Source organism: Microcebus murinus, chromosome 18 (genome assembly GCF_040939455.1).
Source record: "Microcebus murinus isolate Inina chromosome 18, M.murinus_Inina_mat1.0, whole genome shotgun sequence".
Taxonomy (NCBI): Eukaryota; Metazoa; Chordata; class Mammalia; order Primates; family Cheirogaleidae; genus Microcebus; species Microcebus murinus.
Window position 1 is genome coordinate 26913672 of NC_134121.1, and position 25597 is coordinate 26939268.

At 47.2% G+C, this 25597-nt stretch overlaps 1 protein-coding gene across 4 annotated transcripts; it reads right to left on the reverse strand.

Annotated features, from left to right (window-relative positions):
* Positions 1-686: 686 nt before the first annotated feature.
* RAD51D (RAD51 paralog D) lies at positions 687-24352 on the reverse strand. Of its 4 annotated transcripts, none has more exons than XM_075994365.1 (10): positions 24055-24352; positions 23613-23674; positions 22986-23104; positions 16787-16868; positions 16410-16544; positions 15794-15889; positions 12888-12978; positions 12634-12704; positions 6918-7056; positions 687-6746 (listed from the first exon to the last, which is right to left on the reverse strand). In XM_075994365.1, exons 1-10 carry the CDS (start codon positions 24293-24295, stop codon positions 5977-5979), a joined length of 1806 nt encoding a protein of 601 aa, XP_075850480.1. In that variant the 5' UTR covers positions 24296-24352; the 3' UTR covers positions 687-5976. The 4 variants fall into 4 exon arrangements, with proteins under 4 accessions (XP_075850480.1, XP_075850481.1, XP_012644526.2 ...); XM_012789293.3 differs by having other exon boundaries at positions 6526-6746; positions 6918-7082; XM_075994366.1 differs by lacking the exon at positions 16410-16544 and having other exon boundaries at positions 15794-15838.
* Between the last annotated feature and the right edge of the window lie 1245 nt (positions 24353-25597).

A 25597-nucleotide genomic window follows, 5' to 3' on the forward strand; every position in this document is an offset into this window, starting at 1 on the left:
CAAATCCTGTTCCTTTTCAGCACAGGCCCATTGTCTTCTGGCAAAACCGAAACTTGAACTGAGGCCATTATACTCAGAAACTACAGAGGGGCCAGAGAAGAGCAGAGATTCAAGGGCTACTCAAGGAGTCAAACTTGTGTACAGCTGAAGTGCAGCTGTGTGGCTGCAGGGCATGTGGACCTTCCAGTGGCTGGGAGAGAGAACTCCATCATGCCTGGCAAATGTCATGGGCGGTACCCAGACTTCCCGTCCAAGACTGAAGGGAAATGCAATGAGGTCATTACTTAATAAAAGCTAGCTACACATAATTAACCTAAGGCATCTAATTCAATGATAAAATATTGGAAACCCATTAAAGTTAGGAACAAGACAAGGATGATGGGCTATAGTTGCTTCTATTCTACATAGTACTAAAAGTTAGTCTAGCCAGTGGGATAGGACAAGAAAAAAATGATAAAAAGCATTCAGAATAGCCTTGGATTAATAATATACCTAGCTCTAATTTAAGCTATGTGCATCACAGAGCTTTCTCCAATGGCCATCCCTAACACACAGAATGGAACACTTTAATCTCTACCCACACAACTAACTCCAAAACAGAACACAGCAAAAACCTAGTAGAATGTACATCTAACTCCCTTATCTCCTGGCTCACATCTCAGGGTCACACAGATCCTACTGTTCTATTATTATTATTTTTTTTTTTTTTTTTTGAGCCAGAGTCTCACTCTGCTGCCCAGGCTAGAGTGCTGTGGCGTCAGCCTAGGTCACAGCAACCTCCAACTCCTGGGCTCAAGCAATCCTGCTGCCTCAGCCTCCCAAGTAGCTGGGACTACAGGCATACGCCACCATGCCCTGGCTAATTTTTTCTATATACTTTTAGTTGGCCAATTAATTTCTTTCTATTTGTAGTAGAGACAGGGTTACTCAGGCTGGCCTCCAACTCCTGACCCTGAGCCATCTGCCTGCCTCTTCTTCTAGAGCGCTAGGATTATGGGCGTGAGCCCCGCACCCGGCCTGTTTTATTATTTTTTTATAATATCTTTGTTATTATTATTTTGTACTTATAACCAACTTTAATAGCAGTTCCTGTTGGGTTTTTATTCAGTTTTATTTCCCCCTAAACCTCCAGTTCTTTAAGACTAACGATATCTGCTTTCTCCAAGTGTTTGTCATTCTCTCTTGTGACTTCCCTGGGGGAAATCAGAAATAGCTGATAAAGTAGATCTCAGATCCAGCTTTTTATGGTGAGCTAAGCTGAAAAGAGGTTGGGATATGCATCCTTTGTTATCAGAGCAAAGCAGGAAAAAGAATTTTGTTCAAACATTTACATTTTTATAGCTGAAGGCAATGAGAGGATGGGAAGAAGTGGGTTGGGTATGAGACAGGCTCGGAGTTTGGATTCCCGTGCTGCCACTTATCAGCTTTATGTCCTTAACCTCACTGAGTTCCTGTTCACTGTCTGTAAAATGGAATGACTCTCTCTGCCACAAGGGTGCCCTACGGTCATAATGAGATGTACACCGAGGGTGTAAGGACACAAGAGAGCCTCGATAAACTTGCCCTCTGGACCAGGGCAGGCACTAGTGAGCGGATGCCCACCCGATATCCAACTCAGCCACACACACTCCCTCCTCTCTAGTAGAACTCCCATTTTCTTCCAGTGGCCACAGCATGTGCTTCAGGACAGCCTGTCCTCAGCCTCAGTTCCAGGGCTATTTCCTAGTTGGTCTGAGACAATCACAGTGGTCCCATTTCCCTTGTTAGACACTGAATGGGTGCATGAAATAATTCTGCACCAGTGAGACATGACCTTCGGTCACCTTTGGTTGAAAGGAAGTTCTGAGCTTTCCTTTGTTAAATGAAACTAAATCTGGCTTGAGGAGGCCTCCATACAATTGCAACCTTAGTACCAAACTAACTGAAAGCCTGACTAGGAGTATACTTTTGTAACAAATAGCTGAGTCTCTGCCAATCACAGCAGCCGAGCTTCAGACGGTTGCAGGCAGCCCACTGTTCAAACTGTGTTCAAATAAAGCAAAGGCAGAGCTGTAACCAATCAGCTGTCTCTGTGCCTCATTTCCATTTTCTGTCCATAAATGCTTTCAGGCCATGGTTGCATCCTTGGAGCTCTCTGAACCTGTCCTGCTCCTGATTCTAGAACTGCAAACAAAAGCCAATTAATATCTGCAAAACTTGATTTGCTGTATTGTGTCTAACATCTTGTTCTTTATTATTTATTTATTTAGAGACAGAGTCTAGCCCTGTTGCCTGGCCTAGAGTGCCGTGGCATCAGCCTAGCTCACAGCAACCTCAAACTCCTGGGCTCTCCGCCACCTCTGCTTCCAGCCAGGGTGGCGCTGCCAAGCCAGGCCCAGCTCCCCTCCCGGTCCCTACCCGGGAGCAGCCATGTCCCAAAGGATTTCCATAGAGACCCTTCTTAGGAGGCAGGACTGCCTGGAATGAGACGCAGCCTGCAGGAACAAAGGTGTCGTGGAAACATGTGCCTAATCTATAAAGAAATCCTGTTCTAAATCTTATATATTGTACAGAAAAACACTGTTCCTAACGAGAGGAGTGACGTATTTTCATCACTGTTTTTCATTTGTTTTCTTACGGGTTTACGATTTTTGAATTTTTCTTATTTGGTTGAAAGAAAGAATTTTGATTATATCCGCTGAGTGAGTTCAGCCTATAAAAAGGATGTTAAGTTGTGAGTAAAATATGCAAATGAAGAGAAATATATTGTACAAATGCTATATAAAAAAGTAAAAAAAAAAAAAAAAAAACTCCTGGGCTCAAGTGACCCTCCTGCCTCAGCCTACCGAGTAGCTAGGACTATAGGCTTGCACCACCACGCCCAGCCAATTTTTATATTTTTAGTAGAGACAGAGTCTCTCAGTCTTGCTCAGGCTGGTCTCAAACTCCTGAGCTCAAGCAAGCCTCTCGCCTCCCAGAGTGCTAGGATCACAGGTATGAGCCACCCTGCCTGGCCTAGCACCTTGTTCTTAAAAGGACACATGAGATGATCCCCTTTCCTGCCTGTAGATATTGTCATGTCTGGAATCACGTTTGGAATGGCTGCAGCCAGGCTTTGACAAGGGCAATGAGCTTGAAGACAAAACCAACACAAAAGGAGAACAGAGCAGAAATATGGAAAGGCCCTGTGGCAACTGATAATGAGTCAACCTCAAACTTCATGTTATCAGAGATAATAAGTGTCATTATTTACTCCTCTCTAAGCCACGTTTGGTATTTGCAGCCTCAATGATACCTGTTGCCTGAGGGTTCAAATGCCTGACTTAAGGCTATCAAGTGCTAGCACATAGTAGGGACTCAACATTAATTTTGTCTAATATCAAATGAAGGACATACGATAGTCCCCTGTAGAAAGACATGTAAAAACACTCTGGGCACCCAATGACTAGTAGATCAAGAGCAAAACATTCCTGCATTCCTCCTTTGCCATCTTTCAAACACATTAAAGCCTGCTCATTCTTGTATCTTTTTCTTCTACGGATTGGAGAGTGCCTGCGGGTCTCAAACCACTCCTGCAGGGGAGAGTTGAAAGCTGATGTTTTGTCAGAGGAAGGGCTGCGCTAGAGCCAGTCCTTCATTTTTAAATATATATTTTTAAATCATTCATATATATTTAATAATTACCAAGCTCCCACAACGTGGAGAGAAAAACTGACAAAAAAGTGGGAGCCCATAGGCAGAAAAGTGAACAGAAAGTGCAGGGAAGTTATCATAAACATCTATGTAGATCACAGGTGAGGCATAAAAATGGGAGGCTGTCAGGGTGGGGGTCCACCAGAATCGGTGAGGGGTGGTCAGAAGCAGACATATGGCAAAGGGAGCCAAAGGCACTGGGGCAGGAGAGCCACCCTGGCCCGAGGCCTGTCGGGACTGCACAGCGTGGCGTGGCTGGAATGGACAGTGCAATGGCAGCATGCAGGCAAGATAAAGCCCTGCTCTAGGAGCAAGGTCAAAAGGATGAAGCAGGCTGAGGGGCAAGGCCTGCAGGATCATTGCGTTCTGGTCTGGAGTAGCAAAGGATGGAGTACCTTCCCATGTGGGGCCAGAGCGGCCACCTGGGTGAGACCTATGGCACCTTGAGCAGGAGCCAGATCCCCTGTGTGGATGGGTGGTCTACACATCAGAAGTCCTGGTTACAGCCCCTGCTTTGTCACTGGGACTGTCACTTCTCCTCCTTGAGCCTCTGGGTCCTTCTCTGTTAAATGATAGGATGGGGCTGGGCGGGATGGCTCACATTTGCAATCCCAGCACTTGGGGAGAGCAGGAGTTCAAGACCAGCCTGAGCAACATAGAGAGACCCTGCCTCTACAAAAAATAAAATTAGCCAGGCATGGTAGTGCATGCTAATAGTCCCAGCTACTCGGAAGCTGAGGTGGGAGGACTGCAGGAGACCAAAAGTTCAAGGTTACAGTGAGCTAATAATTGTATCACTGCACTCCAGCCTGGATGACAGAGTGACACCCAGTCTCTAAAAAACAAAAGACAGGATGGGCCAGATGATCTTTTTTTTTTTTTTTTGAGACAGAGTCTTGCTTTGTTGCTCAGGCTAGAGTGAGTGCCATGGCATCAGCCTAGCTCACAAGAACCTCAAACTCCTGGGCTCAAGCAATCCTGCTGCCTCAGCCTCCCAAGTAGCTGGGACTACAGGCATACGCCACCATACCTGGCTAATTTTTTTCTATATATATTAGTTGGCCAATTAATTTCTTTCTATTTATAGTAGAGACAGGGTCTCGCTCTTGCTCAGGCTGGTTTCGAACTCCTGACCTCGAGCAATCCGCCCGCCTTAGCCTCCCCGAGTGTTAGGATTACAGGCGTGAGCCACCACGCCCAGCCCCAGATGATCTTTACAGGCCTCTCAAACTGCAGTCCTAGGGTCCTTAGGTACGAAGCACCTGGATTCATTCCATAGAGATGGCCCAGGGCAGAGAAGGCAATCAAGCTCAACCTTGAATGCCAACTGCAACTAATTGGTAGTGGCTACCTGTTGTGCCGTACTGAGAAAAACTGCAAAAACACTTCGAACTCCACAAAAAAGAATGCCTGTGATTGATTAGTGACGTCTGCTGCGGGTTCAGGATGCCCAAATAGTACTAGGAGTGGCAGGAATTTGCCGTTGCTACCTTAATATATTGCTTCTTACTATGGTGGCAGGAATGTGCCAACTATCCATGGTATAAAGATACTGAAGATTAATTACTCCTGGAGTCATTTGTGAAACAGTGTGAGGGTCCCCTCAGCCAACCCTGTCCTCACTCAGTCTGACACCCTTAAGGTGGCTTGCCACTCGTTCCCAATACTCTGTGCTTCTTGCTTCTGTCCCTGCTGGTCCATCACCTCTAAATGTCTTATCTTCTGCGGGTAACTCTGACCCTCCTCTCCTGAAGCCAAGACACACTAACTAGTTACATAACAGCCTCTCTAACCAAGAAACGAGACCTTCCTTTAAAACATGTGGCCAGTAAACAATCCTGATTATTTCTCTACACTTTGCCTTTTATTTCCCATCCCCTGGCATCACCCTCCCCTCCCACCCAGGGTCATGGCTCTCAAGACAGATGGGCCACATTGCTGGTGACAGACAGCAGGGTTATTTCATACACTAGGGTAGTAGGCTCTGGTACAGCTGGCAGGAAGAGAGGTGTAATTATATTGCATCTCGGAGCCACGAGCAATGAATTTCTGCATAAAGGACTAGATTAGCCATGTATTATTTACGTCACCATCAATTTTTCCAGCTGGCTCTATTTCCTGTGCAAATTCTCCTCTGTTTATGGGCAAGGCCATGGTTCGGCACCTCTGGTTACTCTATGCAGTGGAGGGGCCCCACAGGGCACCATGCATATTAAAGAACTGACTGGATTCACCAGGAGCTGGTCACATCCTCCCTTCCTGTTAAATTATATCCCTGGGACTGCAGCGGGCTCACATTCTCACCTAGTCACGGTGACGCATGCAGGTGTGTGAAACCAAATCAACAAGAGGAAAGCAGGAATACCTTCTTGGAGGCCTTGCTAGGGGAAACCGAAAAACCTTCTGGGGGGGAATCAGGTGGCTCTGGGGCTCAGAGAATTTCCTTTTTATATTTTTAAGAGCAGAACACAGTTGAAGAAGTTTTGCATTTATAAGGTTATTTCCACCCAGGAACTCAGGGATAGAGCTAAGGGAAAAGTGGCCCCCCATCTTACAGACAGAAAAGCAGAGGCCAAAAAAAAAAAAAAAACAGAGAAAGAGATTGAGAGAGAAAGAGAGAAGCCAAGGCAAGCTAGAGGCTTCCTGGCTCGGTCTCTGTGCCAGGATGGAGCACAAGACACAATGGTGACACACAGTGCTATCCACCCGGTCACTAGCATGCTTCTTCACAGATGCCCCAAGCCAGGGTGAACTTGGCGCCCCCTGGAAACACACATGGTAGAAACAAGGGAAAGAAACATGGCACCAGCATGAATTTCTGGGCCCTCCCACCGCAGCATCCTCTCTCGCCTGTAGCATCCAGACAGTGAAGCTGAGGACACTGAGATGTCTCTTCTGGCCAGCCTGAGAACTCCTGCAGTCCCAAGTGCTGGGTGGCAGTAAACACCAGGCATTCCCGGGAAGGACTGCTTCCCAATCAACAGCAGCAGTCACGTCTGATCTCCCTGTAACTCGGGGCTCTGCTCTGGAGTCCCCCAGGTCCCAATGTCTGCCATCTCCTGGAGACCTGTCGGCTGGAAGAAATAGGAAGGAAAGCCAAGTGGAGTTAAGCACCACAAGTGAGTAGCTCCTTTTGTTTCATAGTCTTAGCATCTAAAGAATTCTTCTGTAAGATACTTGTGGGCACGGAAACCACCCCCTCCACCAGGCCCAAGATTACTGGCATCCCCCTGGGGCGGCCTCACCTGCCGGGGAGATTTGGTCAGACACACAGTGCGCTGGCTTCCTGATGCTCCTGCTTCCTCGATGGTGTCTAGCAGAATCCGGGTGCTGGGCACAAAGCTCCAGGAGCGCCCAAGGGCAGGTTTCAGCTTCCCGCTGTCCCTGTCTCGGGTCATATGATTGGTCACCTACAGCAGAGAGACAGACTTACAGATCCAGTGTTAGTATAGAGGACATCCATTCCTACTGCTTCAGTAAACTGAGGCCTAGCACAGAGAAATGACTTCCCCAAGGCTTCGTAACTTAACGGCGGGTCTGGAACTAGAACCTGGGGCTCCTCACTTGCACCCAGCTCTTTCCACTAAGCCTTGATACCTCAGGCTTGACCCCAAACAGAAGGCAATGGGGCAAATGTCTGGGGAAAAGCAAAAGCAGTGCTATTTGCACTTTTCTAAAGGAAAGCCAGTGGTGGGCTTGAGCCTACTATACTCCCAACCCCAAAGACAGGCACCCAGAGACCCCGTCCACCCAGCCCTTCGTGTCTGGGTCCGTCTGTGTATGAAGGTCAGGCAGAGTTTGGAGGGGAGTCCTAATCTGATCGGTCAGCACTACTCTACCCAGGCTAGTCACAGAGGTAAGCAACTGGAGCCTCAGAGCATCTTCTGGATGAACCCGTCAAGGGCGGGGCTGGGGCCTGTTCGTCATCATCACTGCCTAAGCCAGAACCTGGCACACAGCAGGTGATCACATACATCCAGAGGCCAGGACAGGAGGCTCTGGGACCTTGTATTAGAACAAAAAAATTAGGGAAATAGATCCTGTTACACTGCCAGAGGGCGCACAGATGAGTACAACCCTCCTGGAAATTCCGCAATGTCTTATCTAGACATTTAAAAATACATGTATCCCTCAGTAATTATATATTTAGGAATTTATTTTGAGGAAATGAGATGTGCAAAGAGATTTAGATATGAGGATGTTCACTAAAGTTTTATTTCTAATAGAGGAAAACCAGTAATGACCTAAAGGCCCAACAATTAAGAATTCGTTAGAACATTATTGAAGAGCAGAGGTTGGCAAACTGCAGTCCACAGAGCAAATTTGGCCTGAACATTTTTTTTTTTTTTTTTTTTGTAAATCAAGTTTTATTGGAACACAGCCATGCCCACTTGTTTATGTGTTGTCCATGGCTGCTTTCATGCTATACTGGCAGAGTTGAGTAGTGGTGACACAGACCATATGGTCGTAAAGCTTCAAATATTTACTGTCTGATCCTTTGCAGAAAGAATATGCTGATCCCCGTGGATCTCTATGGTATAGGCATTAAACAAAATAATATGTAGCTGTACAGCCGCTCTGGAAAACAGTGTGGTGGCTCCTCAAAAAATTAAAAATAGAATTACCATATGATCCATCAATTCCAATTCTGGGTGTACACTCAAAAGAAGTGAAAGCAGGGACACAGAGATATTTGTACACCCACGTTCATGGCAGCATTACTCACCGTAGCCAAAAGGTAGAAGCAATCCAAGTGTCCATAAACAGTTGAATGGATAAGCAAAATGTGGCAAATACACACAATGGAATATTAATATTATTCATCCTTAAAAAGGAAGGAAATTCTGACACATGCTACAACATGGATGAACTTTGAGGATATTCTAATAGTGAAATAAAGCAGTCACAAAAAGACAAATACCATATGATTCCACTTATATGAAGTACCCAGAGTAGTCAAAAGCTAGATTCAGGCCGGGCGCGGTGGCTCACGCCTGTAATCCTAGCACTCTGGGAGGCCGAGGCTGGTGGATTGCTCAAGGTCAGGAGTTCAAAACCAGCCTGAGCAAGATCCCGTCTCTACTAAAAATAGAAAGAAATTAATTGGACAACTAAAAATATATATACAAAAAATTAGCCGGGCATGGTGGCACATGCCTGTAGTCCCAGCTACTTGGGAGGCTGAGGCAGGAGGATCGCCTGAGCCCAGGAGTTTGAGGTTGCTGTGAGCTAGGCTGATACCACAGCACTCACTCTAGCCTGGGCGACAAAGTGAGACTCTGTCTCAAAAAAAAATAAATAAATATTAAAAAAAAAAAAAAAAAAAAAAAAAAAGCTAGATTCAGAAAGTAGAATGGTGAGGCCGGGCGCTGTGGCTCACGCCTGTAATCCTAGCTCTTGGGAGGCCGAGGCGGGCGGATTGCTCAAGGTCAGGAGTTCAAAACCAGCCTGAGCGAGACCCCGTCTCTACTATAAATAGAAAGAAATTAATTGGCCAACTGATATATATATAAAAAATTAGCCGGGCATGGTGGCGCATGCCTGTAGTCCCCAGCTACCCGGGAGGCTGAGGCAGGAGGATCACTTGAGCCCAGGAGTTTGAGGTTGCTGTGAGCTAGGCTGACGCCACGGCACTCACTCTAGCCTGGGCAACAAAGTGAGACTCTGTCTCAAAAAAAAAAAAAAAAAAAAAAAAAAAAAAGAAAGTAGAATGGTGGTTGTCAGGGACTGGGGTAGAGGAGAATGAGGAGTTACTTTTGAGCATAGAGTTTCAGTTTGACAAGAGGAAGAGTTACAGAGATGGATGATGGTAATGACTGTACAACACTATGAATGCATTTACTATTACTGAACTCTATATATATTTTTTGGAGACAATGTCTTGCTTTGTTGCCTGGGCATGAGGGCAGTGGTGTGATAACTCACTGCAACCTCAGACTCCTGGAGCTCAAGTGATCCTCCTGCCTCAGCCTTCTGAATAGCCGAAAATACAGGTGCACACCACCACACCCGGCTAATTTTTCTATTTTTTGTAGAGATGGGGTCTCTGTTGCTCAGGCTGGTCTTGAACTCCTGACCTCAAGCAGTCTTCCCACCTCAGCCTCCCAAAGTGCTGGAATTACAGGCATTGAGAACTGTATACTTCAGCCCTGAACTGTATACTTCAAAATGGTTAAGACAGTAAATTTTATGTGTACCACAATAAAAGACACTAGACAAAGATATGTAGCTGCTAAAAATGAAATTTAAAAAAATATTTTTAAATTTTTAATTATTATGGGTACATTATAGTTGTATGTCTTTATAACATGTGATGTTCTGATATAGGCATACAATGTGAATTAATTAAATCAGGGTAATTGGGGTATCCAACACCTCAGGCATTTATCATTTCTTAGTGTTAGGAACATTCCAATCCTACTTTTTAGTTATTTAAAAGTATACCACTAACTTATTGATTATAGTCACTTTGTTGTGCTCTCAAATATTATTCATTCTAACTCTATTTTTGCATTCATTAACCATCCTCTATCTCCCCCTCCATGCTATCCTTCCCAGCCTCTGGTAACTGTCATCCTACTCTCTGTCTCCATGAGATCAATTATTTTTAATATTTACCTCCCACATGAGTGAGAACATGCAAGATTTGTCTTTCTGTGCTTGGCTTATTTCACTAAACATAATGTTCTCCAATTCCATCCATGTTGTTGCAAATGGCAGGATTTCATTCTTTTCTATATAATATCCTATAGTGTATATGTACAATTTCTCTATTCATTCATCCATTGATGGCCACTTAGGTTGATTCCAAATATTGGCTATTGTGAATAGTGCTGCAATAAACATGGGAGTGCAGATATCTTTTCCATATACTGATTTTTTCCCTCCTTTGGATATATACCCATATGATCATGGCCTGGCATGGTGGTTCATGCCTGTAATCCTAGCACTCTGGGAGGCCGAGGCGGGAGGATAGCTTGAGCTCAGGAGTTTGAGACCAACCTGAGCAAGAGCAAGACCCTGTCTCTACTATAAATAGAAAAAAATTAGCCAGGCACAGTGGCGAGTGCCTGTAGTCCCAACTACCTGGGAGGCTGAGGCAGAAGAATCACTTGAGCCCAGGAGTTTGAGGTTGCTGTAAGCTAGGCTGACGCTACGGCACTCTAGCCTCGGCAAGAGAGTGAGACTGTCTCAAAAAAAAAAAAAATATATGGTCATATGGTAGTTTTATTTTTAGTTTTTTGAGGAACCTCCATCCTGTTTTCTACAGTGGTTGCACTAATTTATGTTCTCACCAACAGTGCATGAGGGGGCCACTTTCTCCACATCTTCACCAGCATTTGTTATTGTCTGTCTTGTTGATGAAAGCCATTTTAACTGGGGTGAGATGCTATCTCATTATAGCTTTGATTTGCATCTCCCTAATGACTAATGATGTTGAGTATTTTTTCTTATAACTGTTGACCATCTATGTGTCTTTTTTGAAAGATATGTATTCAGACCCTTCGCACATTTTTTAATCAGGTTATTTGATTTTTTCCTATTGAGTTGTTGGAGCTCCTTATATATTCTAGTTATTAATCCCTTGTCAGATGGGTAGTTTGCAAATATTTTCTCCCATTCTGTGGGGTTGTCTCTTCACCTTGTTGACTGTTTTCTTTGCAGTGCAGAAACTTCTTAGCTTGATGTGATTCCATTTGTCCAATTTTGCTTTGGTTGCCTATGCTTTGGGGTTATTACTCAAGAAATCATTGCCCAGACTCATGTCCTGAAGCATTTCCACAAATTTTCTTTTAATAACTTCATACTTTGGGGTCTTAGATTTAAGTCTTTAATCCATTTTGATTTGATATTTGTATATGGTAAGAGATAAGGGTTTAGTTTCAGTCTTCTGCACATGGATATCCAGTTTTCCCAGCACCATTTATTAAAGAAACTGTCCTTTCCCCACTGTGTGTTCTTGGCTAAAAATGAAATCCTTAAAGATTCTATTTAAAAACATGGGAAATGGACTGAGAATGCAAGTTATGTTGTTTTTTTTTTAAATAAGGTTAAGTTTAGTTAGAAAATTGGTTGAAAGTATATATGTAGAAAAAATATTTTATGGAGATATATAAAAATATTAATATGGTTTCTATGGATTTGGAGATTGATTACAACTTTTAATTTTATATTTAACTACTTTTTACTCTTTCTATGAGAAGCATGCAGACTTTTCTTTTTTTTTGAGATAGAGTCTCACTTTGCTGCCCAGGCTAGAGTGCCATGGCATCAGCCTATCTCACAGCAACCTCAAACTCCTGGGCTCAAGTGATCCTGCTGCCTCAGCCTCCTGAGTAGCTAGGACTACAGGCATGCACCACCATGCCAGGCTAATTTTCTTTCTATTTTTAGTAGAGACGGGGTCTCACTCTTGCTCAGGCTGGTTTCAAACTCTTGACCTTGACTGATTCTCCCGCCTCAGCCTCCCAGAGTGCTAGGATTTACAGGCATGAGCCACCATGCCCAGCCTACACGCAGACTTTTAAAATACTTTCTTCATAAGCAGAAAAAGTTACTTCTACAGCAAAAAGATCCATTTATATGATGTTCTAGAAAAGGCCAAACTATTGGGACAGAAAACAGATTGAGTGGCTGCCTGGGGCTAGGGGACCTTTCGGTGAGATAACAACATCACATACAACTGTATCCATTAGTCAAACTTCAAACAAGGAGAAAGTTACTCTAAGTAAGTTATACCTCAATAAGCCTGACTTTTAAATAACTAGAAAGAAAAACAAGACAGTCCCTGATCCCCTTGGCTATTTATGGCCCAGAGGTCTAGCTAACCCAGGGAGCTGGGCTATGTTCTCTGCTCCTTTCCTAAAGGGCCACTTTGGGGTTCAGAAGCTGCCATTTAGGGGAAATAAAGAGCTAGCCCTAACTAGAAACTGAGCGCGCTGGCCAAGCCTTCTTCCTCACCACCACTGCTGTGCCCAGGTCCCGGGCCAGAGTCTTCAGCTCTCGGGCCAGCTGCATCATCAAGGCGAAGCCTGGGGGCAGAGGAGAGGCAGAGAGAGGGGGCAGCGGGAGGCCAGGGACGAGACTAGCTGATGATCAGACCCCAGAGTGAGGGGACAGTGGGAGGCCAGGGACAAGACTGGCTGGTGACCAGACCCCGAGCTGGGAGGTGAGGTTAATGGTCCCCTGAGGCCAGGCTCCGCTGCACCACTCACCTTCCCTCTGCTGCCCTCCCAGGAGCGGGGAGACCACCGCGGCAACCGAGTCCACGACCACCACCTTCACAGTCCCTGAAGAACTGGTCACCTGGAGGGGTGAGGGAAGCAGGTCCCATGAACCAGCTGGCCTCCAGGGAACACCCAGCACGGGACGAGCTTGCTCCTCTATCCGAAACCAGTAAGAAATAACCTCCCCCATCCCAAACACACCCACCACGGGCATCACCAAATGTGATCATCGCAGGGCCTCCCCCAACCGTCCCCACCCCCGCCTTTGCATGTATAACAGACTTTACTGAAGACCTGGGTAGAAAGAGAAGGCTTAAATCACAGGCCATCACAAATAGACCAAAACAACCAAATTTTAGGACACCTGATTCAGAGTCCTGTGCCTCCTGGCCGTGGACCTCTCGGTGGCCATCTTTTTCCTATGTCCAGCCTCCCTCCATGGGCCCTTTTCCTTCTCTGACTCCCTCCTGCTGACTTCCACTCCCAAATTCCTCACTTCCCTGGCTGAAGAGTTTAGCCTTCTCTTTATTTCCCTGCCTTCTCCTAGATCATGTCTCCAGGTCCTCATCTTCCCTATCTAATATGTTTTCAAATAAAGATAGTTCTTTCTCTAAGAGGAACTCCAAGGCCATCTTTCAACCATAACTTTTTTGTCTCTATACAATCACTAGCATTCCCCTGGTTTCTCTGGGCCTAAACTGACTTGATGCTTCCTTTCTCTTCTCTTTTACTTCTTATATCCGGATTCTGTTTCTACAACATATTTTTTTTTCTATTTCATATGGGTCAGGTCTTGGATATTCGGCATGATCTGCTCTGTGTTTTGCACGTCTTCCTTCATCTTCCAGCTACTGACTCTTGGCCAGTCACCAGCCCGTCTAGGAGAAGATGCCAAAAAGAGGGAAGCTAAAACTGAAACTAGCTGAGCCCCTCTCCCGCCCCTGGGAGAGCAGGCTGAACTCTCTGGCTACAATGGGACGACAAGCCCTTTGCTGCCTGTGACTATGAAGCTACTATATTTTTCACAGTAGGGCCACTGGATGACATGTTTTCTATTATTGCATAACAAGTTACCATGAACTTGGTGGCTTAAAACAGCATGTTTATTATTTCACAGTTCTGCCACAGGTCATCTGTGGCAGACAGAACCTAAGGGGGCCCCTGTGATTCCCACCTTCAGGTACAAGCCCTTGTATCATCTTTTCCTCTTGAGCATGGGCAAGACCTGAGACTTGCTTCTGACCAGTAAGATGTCAAAGGCGTTGCAATGTCACTCTCTTGATTAGGCTACATTCTACACTCTAGGCAAAGGTAATGGAATATCACTCCTGTGATTACATTTTTTTTTAAGAGAGACAAGGTCTCACTCTGTCGCCCAGGCTGGAGTGCAGTAACCCAATCACTGCAGCCTTGAACTCGTGTGCTCAAGGGATTCTCCTGCCTCAACCTCCTGAGTACACACCACCATGCCCAACTAATTTTTCTATTTTTTTGTAGAGACAGGGTCTTGCTATGTTGCCCACACTGGTGTTGAACACCTGGCCTCAAACAGTCCTCCTGCCTCAGCCTCCCTAAGTGTTGGGATTACATGCCTGAGCCATCATGCTTGGCCCTGTCGTTATGTTATTTTATATAAGACCTGGTATGGCTACTTGCTCTCACTTTCCTGGCCTTGAAGAAGCAAGTAGCCATACTATAAACCCACTGTGGAAAGGGCCACATGGCAGGAGCAGTGAGCAGCCTCTAGGAGCTAAAGGCAGTCTCTGGCCAACCTGGAATTGAGAAGTTTGCTCAGTAAAGTTAGTTCTTATCCAAAATATATGGTGACTTCGGGCAACTCAACTTCTCTGGCCTTCGCTCTCCTAATATCTAAAAACGAAAGGGTTAGGTCAGCACTACTCAACTTCCCATCTCAACACATTGGTGGGTCATAACCAGCTACTAACCTCTGTGGCAAATATTTGTTCAACTATTATATGTTCTAAAGCTTATAGAAATCATTTTCTTTATATACAATCCTGGGTATGTCCATGAGAATATGTGATGATTTGGAGTGAGAGAAAAAGTTTGTGATGAACTATTCTATCCTCAAGGTGTCTTCGGGATCTAACAGTCTATATATATACACCAGTGTACCAAATCCTGTCTAAGCACCTAGCAGGAGTAGCACAGTACCAACCCAATGCCATTCTCAATTCTTTGTCAACAGGTCTCAACATGTTCAAGCACCAGGTAGATATCTCCTGACTTCAGGGAGGGTGGGCCCAGCCCCTGGTCCAAGATACACATATAACTCAGTTTTGGACAACTAGCTCTAAGGGGAAGAGGGAAGACTACTAGTGGGCTCTGGAGAAAGATTTTTCTTTCCTGATAAAGGGGAAGAGGTACAGAAAAGAACAATCTATCTTTCACTGCCCTGAATATGGACATGGATGTGTGAAGACAAGATGCTCAGAGCTACAGCAGCCACTTTGCAATTATGAGGAGAACCAGACTACAATCTAGTGCCCTAATATTCTGGACCTGGCAACCTCCAGACTCACATAATATAATTACACATCATCCTCAAGGTTCAAGTCTCTGTCAGACAACCTCTATTACTTGCAACTGAAAGTAAGTATTCCTAACTGATCTAGAAGGGAATGCAGAGATAGATATGACATGATCCCTCCACTTCAGGGGCTTACTGTTCAGCAGGGAAGATGAGCATGTCAGCAATGAGACATATGAATTAAGCACTGAAGAATTCTATCCAGGGAGTGGCAAGCACAGCTGGAGTCATCAGATTGCACATCTGCATTTTCCAAACTGAGTCTGTAGTAGGACACCTGCCCACATACAGATAGCACCTGGCATGTTTAGTAAAGCAAGGAGGAACAGGACAGCAGGCTTACTTGCTGGGCCAGGGTGCTTCGAAGGTCCTGCAGCACATTCAGCACCTGGAAGATATCAAACGCGTGCACCACCTGGATCCTCTGGAGCGCTCCTGCCTGAAAAGGTGGAAAAGAGAAGCAGGGGCTTTGGATAAGGGGGAGTAGAAGGTTGAAGTGAGGCTGAAAAGGAAGAGGCACCTAGATGCAAGGACGTGGGTCCACGATAGTGAAAGGGCTTTGTCTAACGGGCCAGTTTTCACAGTAGTGGCTGCCTGGGTGCAGAGCTGTAGAGTACTCAGAAAGAACTCAGTGGCAAAGAGTGATATGGCCAATTAGTGATGCCTGCCATAGGCAAGAAATGGACTGGAAACATGGATGCGGGTGCTTGCCAGCCCTGACTTAGGGTAGGCAGGGAGTTGGGAGAGTTTCCTGAAAGGATTGATGAGGGCAGCACCCAAGCTGGGATGATGGCATTAAAGGGGAGGCTTAAGGAATACAGGATGTATTAATAGAACAGCAAGTTTCAAAGCAAGAAATGACTATTAACCCCAACAACCCAGATTCTTGCGTTGCAAGGGATGATGGGGTCTTCGTGGGTCAAAAATCTCAATGGAATCCATCCGTGCTGCCCGCTTACCTGCTCCTCCTCATCCTGAGTTCTAGCCTGGAGTAGCTGCAGGAGGCGGGAGGCTGTCAACCCTCCACTGGAATCAACATACACGACATTTTGCTGCAGGCCATGGGCCACATTTGCAGCTACACAAAGACATACCTGAGTAGAGACGGGGGAATGGGTGAACTTGAACCCTCTGAGAGGGCCTAGAAAGGGAGCTCCCCACCAAATCTTGCCCAGATTCCAGTGACACAAATGGCCCAAGTCCAAGCCCCACTGCTCATCACGCATCTTCTCTCTGTTGAGCTCTGAACCCGAGTACACTGGCAGAAGCTCCCCAAGGGATGCAGGGGTACGCATCCACCTCCCTCAATCCCCTTAGCTGCTGGCCTCACGCATACCTGGGTTTTGCCACTACCTGGGCCTCCTACAATTTCAGTCACTTCTCCAGTATAGAGACCAGTATCGAGCAGCTTGTCCAGGCTGATGGCAGAAGACAAAAGAGAGTCAACACAGGTGGTTAGGGAGAAGGGAGGGGATTAGGTGCCAAGAAGAAAAGCAAGACATTCCTTCCAAGCACTGGTTCTGTCTAGAGATGTTTTCAATGTCTCTGGCCAGGCTTCTCCTGGTGGAGCTTTGTTCTGGGAGGAAGGGCATGCCTAAATGTTCCTCCTCTGGTCTCTCTTCTTCCTTCCACTCTCGGCTTAAAGATCACCTCTCCAAGGCCAGGTGCAGTGGCTCACACCTGTAATCCCAGCACTCTGGGAGGCCGAGGTGGGCGGAATGTTTGAGCGCAGGAGTTCGAGACCAGCCTGAGCAAGAGCGAGGCCACGTCTCTATTAAAAACAGAAAGAAATTAGCTGGACAACTAAAAATATATAGAAAAAAATTAGCCGGGCACGGTGGTGCATGCCTGTAGTCCCAGCTACTCGGGAGGCTGAGGCAGGATTGCTTGAGCCCAGGAGTTTGACGTTGCTGTGAGCTAGGCTGAAACCATGGCACTCTAGCCCAGGCAACAGAGTGAGACTCTGTCTCAAAAAATATATATATATCAGGCCGGGCGCTGTGGCTCACGCCTGTAATCCTAGCTCTTGGGAGGCCGAGGCGGGCGGATTGCTCAAGGTCAGGAGTTCAAAACCAGCCTGAGCAAGAGCGAGACCCCGTCTCTACTATAAATAGAAAGAAATTAATTGGCCACCTGATATATATATAAAAAAAATTAGCCGGGCATGGTGGCGCATGCCTGTAGTCCCAGCTACCCGGGAGGCTGAGGCAGAAGGATCACTTGAGCCCAGGAGTTTGAGGTTGCTGTGAGCTAGGCTGACGCCACGGCACTCACTCTAGCCTGGGCAACAAAGCGAGACTCTGTCTCAAAAAAAAAAATATATATATATATATATATATCAGTTGTGCATACTTGTGGGAGTCTATGTCTGGGTTTTCTATTCTGTTCCATTGATCTATATATCTATCCATTGGCCAATACCACACTTGCCTTGATTACTATAGCTATAGAGCAAGTCTTAACACTGGGTAGAGTGATTCCTCCAAACTTATCTTTCTTTTTCAAAATTGTTTTAGCTAGTCTAGGTAAAACTAGCCTTTCTATATAATTATTTGAATAAGCCTGTCTATGTCAACAAAAAAAGGCTCACTGGGATTTTGGTAGGAACTGTATTAAATCTACAGATCCATTTGGGGAGAACTGACATCTTCACTATGTTGAGTCTCTCAATCCATAAACACACAATATCTCTCCATTTATTTAAGTCATCTTTGATCTCTTTCATCAGCAATTTTTCCTTTTCAGCATATAGATCCTACACATGCTTTGTTAGACTTATCCCTAAATATTTCATTTTCTTTGAAGCAACTGTAAACGCTGTTGTGTTTTTAATTTCAGTTTTCACATGTTCATCATGAGTATAGAGACATGCAATTGATTTTTATGTGTTGATCTTGTATTGTGAGACCGGGCTCAACTCAATTTTTAGTTCTAGGAGTTTGTAATTATTTTTTATTTGCTTGTTTTTGTCTATCTCCCTCATCTGGCAGAAGAACGCCCCGGGGCAAGGACTGGGCCCTGTCCCTGTTGCATCTCAGCACTACTAGCACAGTGCCTAAAACACAGGAGGCGGCCAATAAAAGTTACCAGAGAAACGAGTAGTAGAATGGTGCTATCACTTTAATTTAGTCCCTGCACTGTCAATTCTGGTTATGGAAGCTTTGGGACAAACCTCAAGACAGAGCCAATTCTTTTTTTTTTTTTTTTTGAGACAGAGTCTCACTTTGTTGCACAGGCTAGAGTGAGTGCCGTGGCGTCAGCCTAGCTCACAGCAACCTCAAACTCCTGGGCTCAAGCAATCCTTCTGCCTCAGCCTCCCGAGTAGCTGGGACTACAGGCATGCGCCACCATGCCCGGCTAATTTTATATATATATATATTAGTTGGCCAATTAATTTCTTTCTATTTATAGTAGAGACGGGGTCTTGCTCTTGCTCAGGCTGGTTTCGAACTCCTGACCTCGAGCAATCCGCCCGCCTCGGCCTCCCAGAGTGCTAGGATTACAGGCTTGAGCCACCTCGCCCGGCCAGAGCCAATTCTTAATCTAGGTTCTGTCCCCGAACTGCATGACACAGATCACCATCCACCCTCCTACGCCACAGGCTGTACCAACACCTGACCACACACATCCCTTTCCTAACCCTGAAACCCCGTTCACAGCCTCTAGTCCTAGAAATGGTTCTTGAAGACCTCCCAGGACCTCTCTGTATATGCCCAGCAGCACTTCGGTAAACACCCATCTATATTAATTCCATGATTACACACCTACAGGTCCCTGCCACTCGAAAACACTCTGGTTACCACTCCAGCCCTGTGGCTTGAGATAACTGTGTTCACCCAGTCTCTGCTTAACAAGCATCCAGCCACAAGCATCTACCACTCCAGATCCCATTCTTCCCACTGAGATAAGGGAAACCCCAGTGTGGGTCCCCAGTGTGGTGCCCAGAACAGCAGCATCAGCAACATTTGGGAACTGGCTAGAAATGCAAGTTCTCAGCTCCCCCAACCTACTGAACCAGAAACTCCAGGGGTTGAGGGTGGAGCCCACATCTGAGTTTCAACGAGGCCTCCAGGTGATTTTGATGCACGCTTGAGAACCATTACACTAGTCATTCTCAACCCTGCCTGTACATGAAAACCACTAGGGGAGTTTTTAAAAAGATGCCTATTTCAGCAGTTCCCAAACCTGTCTGCACATTGGAGTCACCTGGGAGCTTCAAAAAATACGGATGCCTGTATCTCACCCCCAGAGAATGGGATTAATTGCTCTGGGGAGACTTGGGATTTGGAATGTTTTTTAAAAAAAATTGCCCAGGTGATTCTAATGTGCAGACAAAATTGAGAACCACTGGCCTAGACCAATTAAGTTAGGATTTCTAGAGGTGGGAGCCACGCATGGTATCGCTTTTTAGATTTTCCAGATGATTCTTGTGTGCAGCCAGCGTTGAACTCATGACTCTACTTGGGAATCAACCACATCCTTGGCCGAGAGGAACAGTCTGTATAAGGTATCCCTAAATCCACCTCCCAGCCCACTCCTCACCTGTGTTTCTGCTACATTATCTCCTCCTGCCTAGAGGATCTTCCTGCGAATATGTCCCCCATCATCTGTAACTCAGCACAGCAACAGGGAGAGACCCCCGGCCTGCCTCATGGAACAGAAGTACACCTGGATTTTAACCACTGCCTAGAACACAGGTGATTTCTGGGATGTAGCTTCCACTTTTCCCTCTGAATTGCCTTTCAGCCATTTTTCATTGATTCATTCAAATATCGCCTGAATATCTCACGTCTCTTGAGGGCCTTATTCTAAAACGAGGTGACAAAGAGGTGAACAGACACAGCTCCAGCCTGCAAAGAGCCACCAATCTGATCTCCCCATTAACAGAGCTTTTCCTAAGGTCCATTACACGCTGTAGCACCCTGTAGGGACTCACACTGCAGCTCAGCACTAAAGGCTCTGAGAAGGCTTACAACAGAGGAACCTGCTTAATCTGGGTTAATCGGGCATTTCTGAAGCTTTTGATTACAGAGCTCCCCTCTCACCAAGTTTTAAAGTTACATCCAAGGCCGGGTGCAGTGGCTCACGCCTGTAATCCTAGCACTCTGGGAGGCCCAGGTAGGAGGATCGCTCAAGGTCAGGAACTTGAAACCAGCCTGAGCAAGAGTGAGACCTCGTCTCTACTAAAAATAGAAACAAATTAATTGGCTAACTAAAAATATGTAGAAAAAATTAGCCGGGCATGGTGGTGCACACCTGTAGTCCCAGCTACTCGGGAGGCCGAGGCAGGAGGATTGCTTGAGCCCAGGAGTTTGAGGTTGCTGTGAGCTAGGCTGACGCCACAGCACTCTAGCCCAGGCAACAGAGTGAGACTCCGTCTCAAAAAAAGAAAAAAGTCACATCCATTAACTGTCCGCAGCACACTATGAGGAAGGCTATAAACCTAGTGAGTCACCTTTGATTCTTCACACCTACATCCCTCCTGGTCGTAAGGGCTGTCACAGTTCTTCTCGAATATGTCTCCCGCTGTCACCTGCCCTAGATGGGACTCACATACCAGCACCAACCCCCAGAGCTGCTCTTGGCCTCTCCCACCCATCCACCCTGCACGCCTCTACCCACTGCCTGTAGCTCTCACACTGGCCTCCACCTCCAGGCAACAGGCAGACCAGTTAGAGATACATTCTCAGACTAAGGAGTGTGACAGACATGACCTCAAGTGCCTGGTCTGCTATTTACTGGCTGCGTGAACTTGAGCAAGCCCTTTAACCTGAGTCTCAATTTCTTTATATATATAACAATGATTTTAACAGTAACGTGCTCATTGGTGGTAGTGAAGGATAAACGAAATAATGGACCCTGAAGTGCTGAGCACAGTGTAAGCACTCAGCGAAAGCACATCTGCTCCTCAATGCCCAAGGTCCGATTCCTTTGGAGCTTTCCTGAACCACTGTGATCTCCCCTGCAGGGACCCACTGCAGCTGCAGTCCTTCCAGTTTACCACTTGACTGCTCCCTCCTTGTTTGCCAGTTTTTTACACTCCCCAAGGCCAATCTGCTTCCTGTTTATCACTCCCTCCCTACATGCTACACCTCTCTCCTGTTCACCAGCTTTCCTCCTACACCCACTAGACACCTTAAAGGCAGGACCATTCCTCATTCGTGTAGGCATCGTCTGCACATATCTGGCACTCTGCAGGCACCTGGTGACGTTTGCTGAACACACCTCACACTGAGCACCCTCACGCTGGCCCTCGGCCACCGCTCAATGGATTACAAACTCGGACCCCCAACCAGGGAGAGCAAGAGCATGCCATAGGAACCTTGCAAAGGCACGTGTTATGGAAACAGCAAGGGCCAAAACAATCCATACACCCATGTGGTGGCAGAATTCATCATCAAATTCTGCACAAATGGGATGGGAAAGAGGTCGGACTACCTTGGCCAGAAAATGCCTGTTGTCTTGCAACTCTTCCCTTCCCGCCCCCAACAACTTGGCAGAAGGTAACTGCTCCCTTACCTGAGCTCTCCTGTTCCCTATTGCCACAGTGTGCTAGAGGAGTCAAGTTCTGGGCCAGATATCCCTGGGTTTGGGCCTCACCTCTGTCACTCACTCCTCTTAGCTAAACTCAAGTGGGGTTAATAATCTCTTAACTCATAGTGTCACTGAAGAGATTACCTATAAAACTATAGTCAATGCCTGCATGTAGCAGGCACTCAGTAGATGTGCTCCTGCTCTATCCTTAAGTGAAATGGGAGGCGGGGCCAGAGAAGAGTCACTCTAATCTGCTGGATAACAATGAGACATACTACATCTTGCGTTACAGAACCTTGTTTCTAAACCCGGGGTGATTTTGCCTCCCAAGGGACACTTAGCCATGTCTGCAGACTTTTTTGGTGGGGACACAGGGTCTCCATCTGTTACCCGGGAAAGAGGAAGGTGTGTCATCATAGCTCACTGTAACATCAAACTCCTGGGCTCAATCCTCCTCTGCCTCAGCCTCTAGAGCAGCTGGGAGTACCAGTGCATGCCACTACATACACCCAGCTAACTTAAAAAAATTTTTTGTGTAGAGATGGGGTCTCACTATGTTTTCTAAGCTGGTCTGGAACTCCTGGCCTCAAGCAATCCTCTTGCCTCATCCTCCCAAAATGCTAAGATTACAGGCCTGAGCAAATGCACCCAGCCTGGAGACATTGTTAACTGTCACGACTGGAGGTGGGTAATTGTGATCACCTATCTCCTGAGTAAAGGCCAGGGTTGCCACAAGGCATCCTACAATGCACAGGACAGTCTCCGCTCCAAAACAAATAATTACTCATTCCAAAATATCAACAGTGCCAAGGCTCAGAAACCTCATAACCTGTTGTAGGGGAAGAGAACTCAGTCCTGACCCGCTTCCTTCCCATCTATCTATGCTGCCCTTACCACTGCTTTAAAAACCAGGTCTCTAGAGATTGAAGCATCAAAAGCTGGGCTGAGAAGCAGCCCCATTGTCCTGCCTCTCACTTTCTTCCCCAAGTGCACATACAAACCTGCCAATGCCGGTGGACAGGATGGCAGTGGAGGTCTTCAGCTCCTCATAGAGATCAGCACCATTGAAGGGGAAAGCTGAGAACTGAGCCAGCAGGACCCGCCTCAGGGCGACCAGGGCCTGCCAAAGGGGTAGGGACGGGTCAGGCTCCAAAGCAGCCCATAGGAGCTGGCATCATACACCCCCGGCCCCCCCCCTTAATCCCTGGAAACCCGCTGTTACCCTTGGTTTAGGATGGACATTTAAAGACACCCAGATCTGGGCCAGGCGTGGTGGCTCACGCCTGTAATCCTAGCACTCTGGGAGGCCGAGACAGGTGGATTGCTCAAGGTCAGGAGTTCAAAACCAGCCTGAGCAAGAGAGACCCGTCTCTACTATAAATAGAAAGAAATTAATTGGCCAACTAATATATAGAGAAAAAATTAGCCAGGCATGGTGGCGCATGCCTGTAGTCCCAGCTACTCGGGAGGCTGAGGCAGGAGCATTGCTTGAGCCCAGGAGTTTGAGGTTGCTGTGAGCTAGGCTGACACCAGGGCACTCACTCTAGCCTGGGCAACAAAGCAAGATTCTGTCTCAAAAAAAATAAATAAAGACACTCAGGTTTGGAGTATGGAGATCAGGAGCTCACCTTATAAGACAAGCCACACTTCTGGGCTACCTCCTCCAGGTTTGCAGAAACCAGGTCCACCACTGAAAACAAAACACGTGTAGCTGATTGGCAGGAAGGGCAGCCTGGGGCCTCGCAGTTGGTGCTTCCTCATATGTAAAATCGGGTATCAATTCTACCTCCCAGCAGCAGTCTCCAGGGGCCAGGGTCAAATAAAAAAGCCGCAGGACCTGGCCAGGTGGCTGGCACACAGTAGGGGGCCTACCCTGCCTCGGGGCTTGGCTCCCCACTCCCACCCTTCCGGAGCCTCTCCAGAGGCGTGGGGGGCTGAGGAGAGAAGTGGCCCTGCAGGAAGGGAGGGGACGAGCCGGCAGGTATGCCAGGGCACCGGTGTCAGCCCCCACGGGTCTACCCGGGCCGAGTGCGGGGCGCGCGGCTCCCCGGCACGCGCACGCGCGGTCACCTGTCTTGATCCCGCGGCTCCCCAGAAGCTGGACCATGTCCTGGGTGAGGCCCGGGCACAGTCCGGCCCTGAGCACGCCCATGCTCCCCGCAGGCCGGGACGGCGCGGGCAGGCTGGGGGGCTGCCCGCCACGTGGGCATCCGCGGGGCTCTCTCCAGACGCCCCTCTGCGCGCCTTTCTGGAGCAGCACTGGCGTGCCAGCTGCGGGAGGAGGGGGCGGCGCGGAAGGTGAGGGGACCATCCGCCCTCCCGGGGCCCGCCGGGACGCCAGCGCCCAGGGCCCTCCCCCTCGGGCCGCGCCGCCGCTTCCGGGTTCCAGGCTCGCGCGCGCGGCGTGGGCCAGGCCTACAGCGCCATCTGCCGGCCGCGCCGGGCGGAGCCGCGGCGCCCGCGTCCCCCTGGCCCGCACCCCCTTCCGCTGCAGCCCTCCAGCCACGACCCCCGTCCCCCACCGCGCATTCCGCCTCCACCTTCTTCCCCAACACACAGACCCTCTAAAGAGCCTCCTATGTGCCAGCGTCCCTTTCAAACGCTGGGGACAATCCCCTACCCTCAGAGAGCTTATGTTACGTGCTAGGGACAGACAATAAAAAGGAATCAGACGCATCGGATTATTACAGACTGTATGACAGGTGCTAAGAAGCAACAAAGCACATGGAGGGAACATGCTTCTTTGTATTTTCCAAAAGTTTGTTTTTTTTAAAAAATGGGGGGGGGGACACCTCTGGGCATATAGAACACAAAAGAATATGATCTGGTATTTTTACATGTCCTTTGTTTTGCCCTGTCCACTGGAAAAAATAAAACAACTTTATTTTGTTTATGTTTTTTTTTTGAGACAGAGTCTCCCTTTGTTGCCCAGGCTAGAGTGAGTGCTGTGGCGTCAGCCTAGCTCACAGCAACCTCAAACTCCTGGGCTCAAGCAATCCTCCTGCCTCAGCCTCCCAAGTAGCTGGGACTACAGGCATGTACCACCATGCCTGGCTAATTTTTTCTATATATATTAGTTGGCCAATTAATTTCTTTCTATTTATAGTAGAGACAGGGTCTCGCTCTTGCTCAGGCTGGTTTTGAACTCCTGACCTTGAGCAATCCACCTGCCTTGGCCTGCCTCCCAGAGTGCTAGGATTACAGGTGTGAGCCACCGCGCCCAGCCAAAAGAACTTTACATGGTTATCTCCTCACGTACCTATGAGAGAGGTGCTATTTCTAATCCCTATTTCACAGATGAGGAAACTGAGGCTCAGTGAGGCTAAGTCATTGGCAAAGGTTACACAGCTAAGTTAAGCACAGGACTGGACTCCAAGCCACAACATCTTAGTGCAAAGCTAATGCTGCTTCGACAGCTCCGTCCCACCCTCTGAAGTTGTATATGTTTTCCCACTATAAGGTAGGTTCCTTGAGAGCAGAGATCATGTATAGCCCATCTTTGTGTCCCTCTGCGACATCCACCATTGTCACGCAACACATGAAGGGACTCCAGATCGCGTGTGTGGCACATTCGGAATTCTAGCAGTGAAGCCTGGTCCTGTGTGAGCTCTGA

Bases quoted from the DNA above. Each gene is read 5' to 3' on its own strand.
- RAD51D (XM_075994365.1), bottom strand. From the start codon at position 24,295: ATGGTCCCCTCACCTTCCGCGCCGCCCCCTCCTCCCGCAGCTGGCACG. The intron at 23,675-24,054 runs GTGACCGCGCGT...TTTTGTTTTCAG, and splicing joins GAGCCGCGGGATCAAGACAG to TGGTGGACCTGGTTTCTGCA. The intron at 15,890-16,409 runs GTAAGCGGGCAG...CCACCTTTTCAG, and splicing joins CTCAGGATGAGGAGGAGCAG to GCAGGAGCGCTCCAGAGGAT.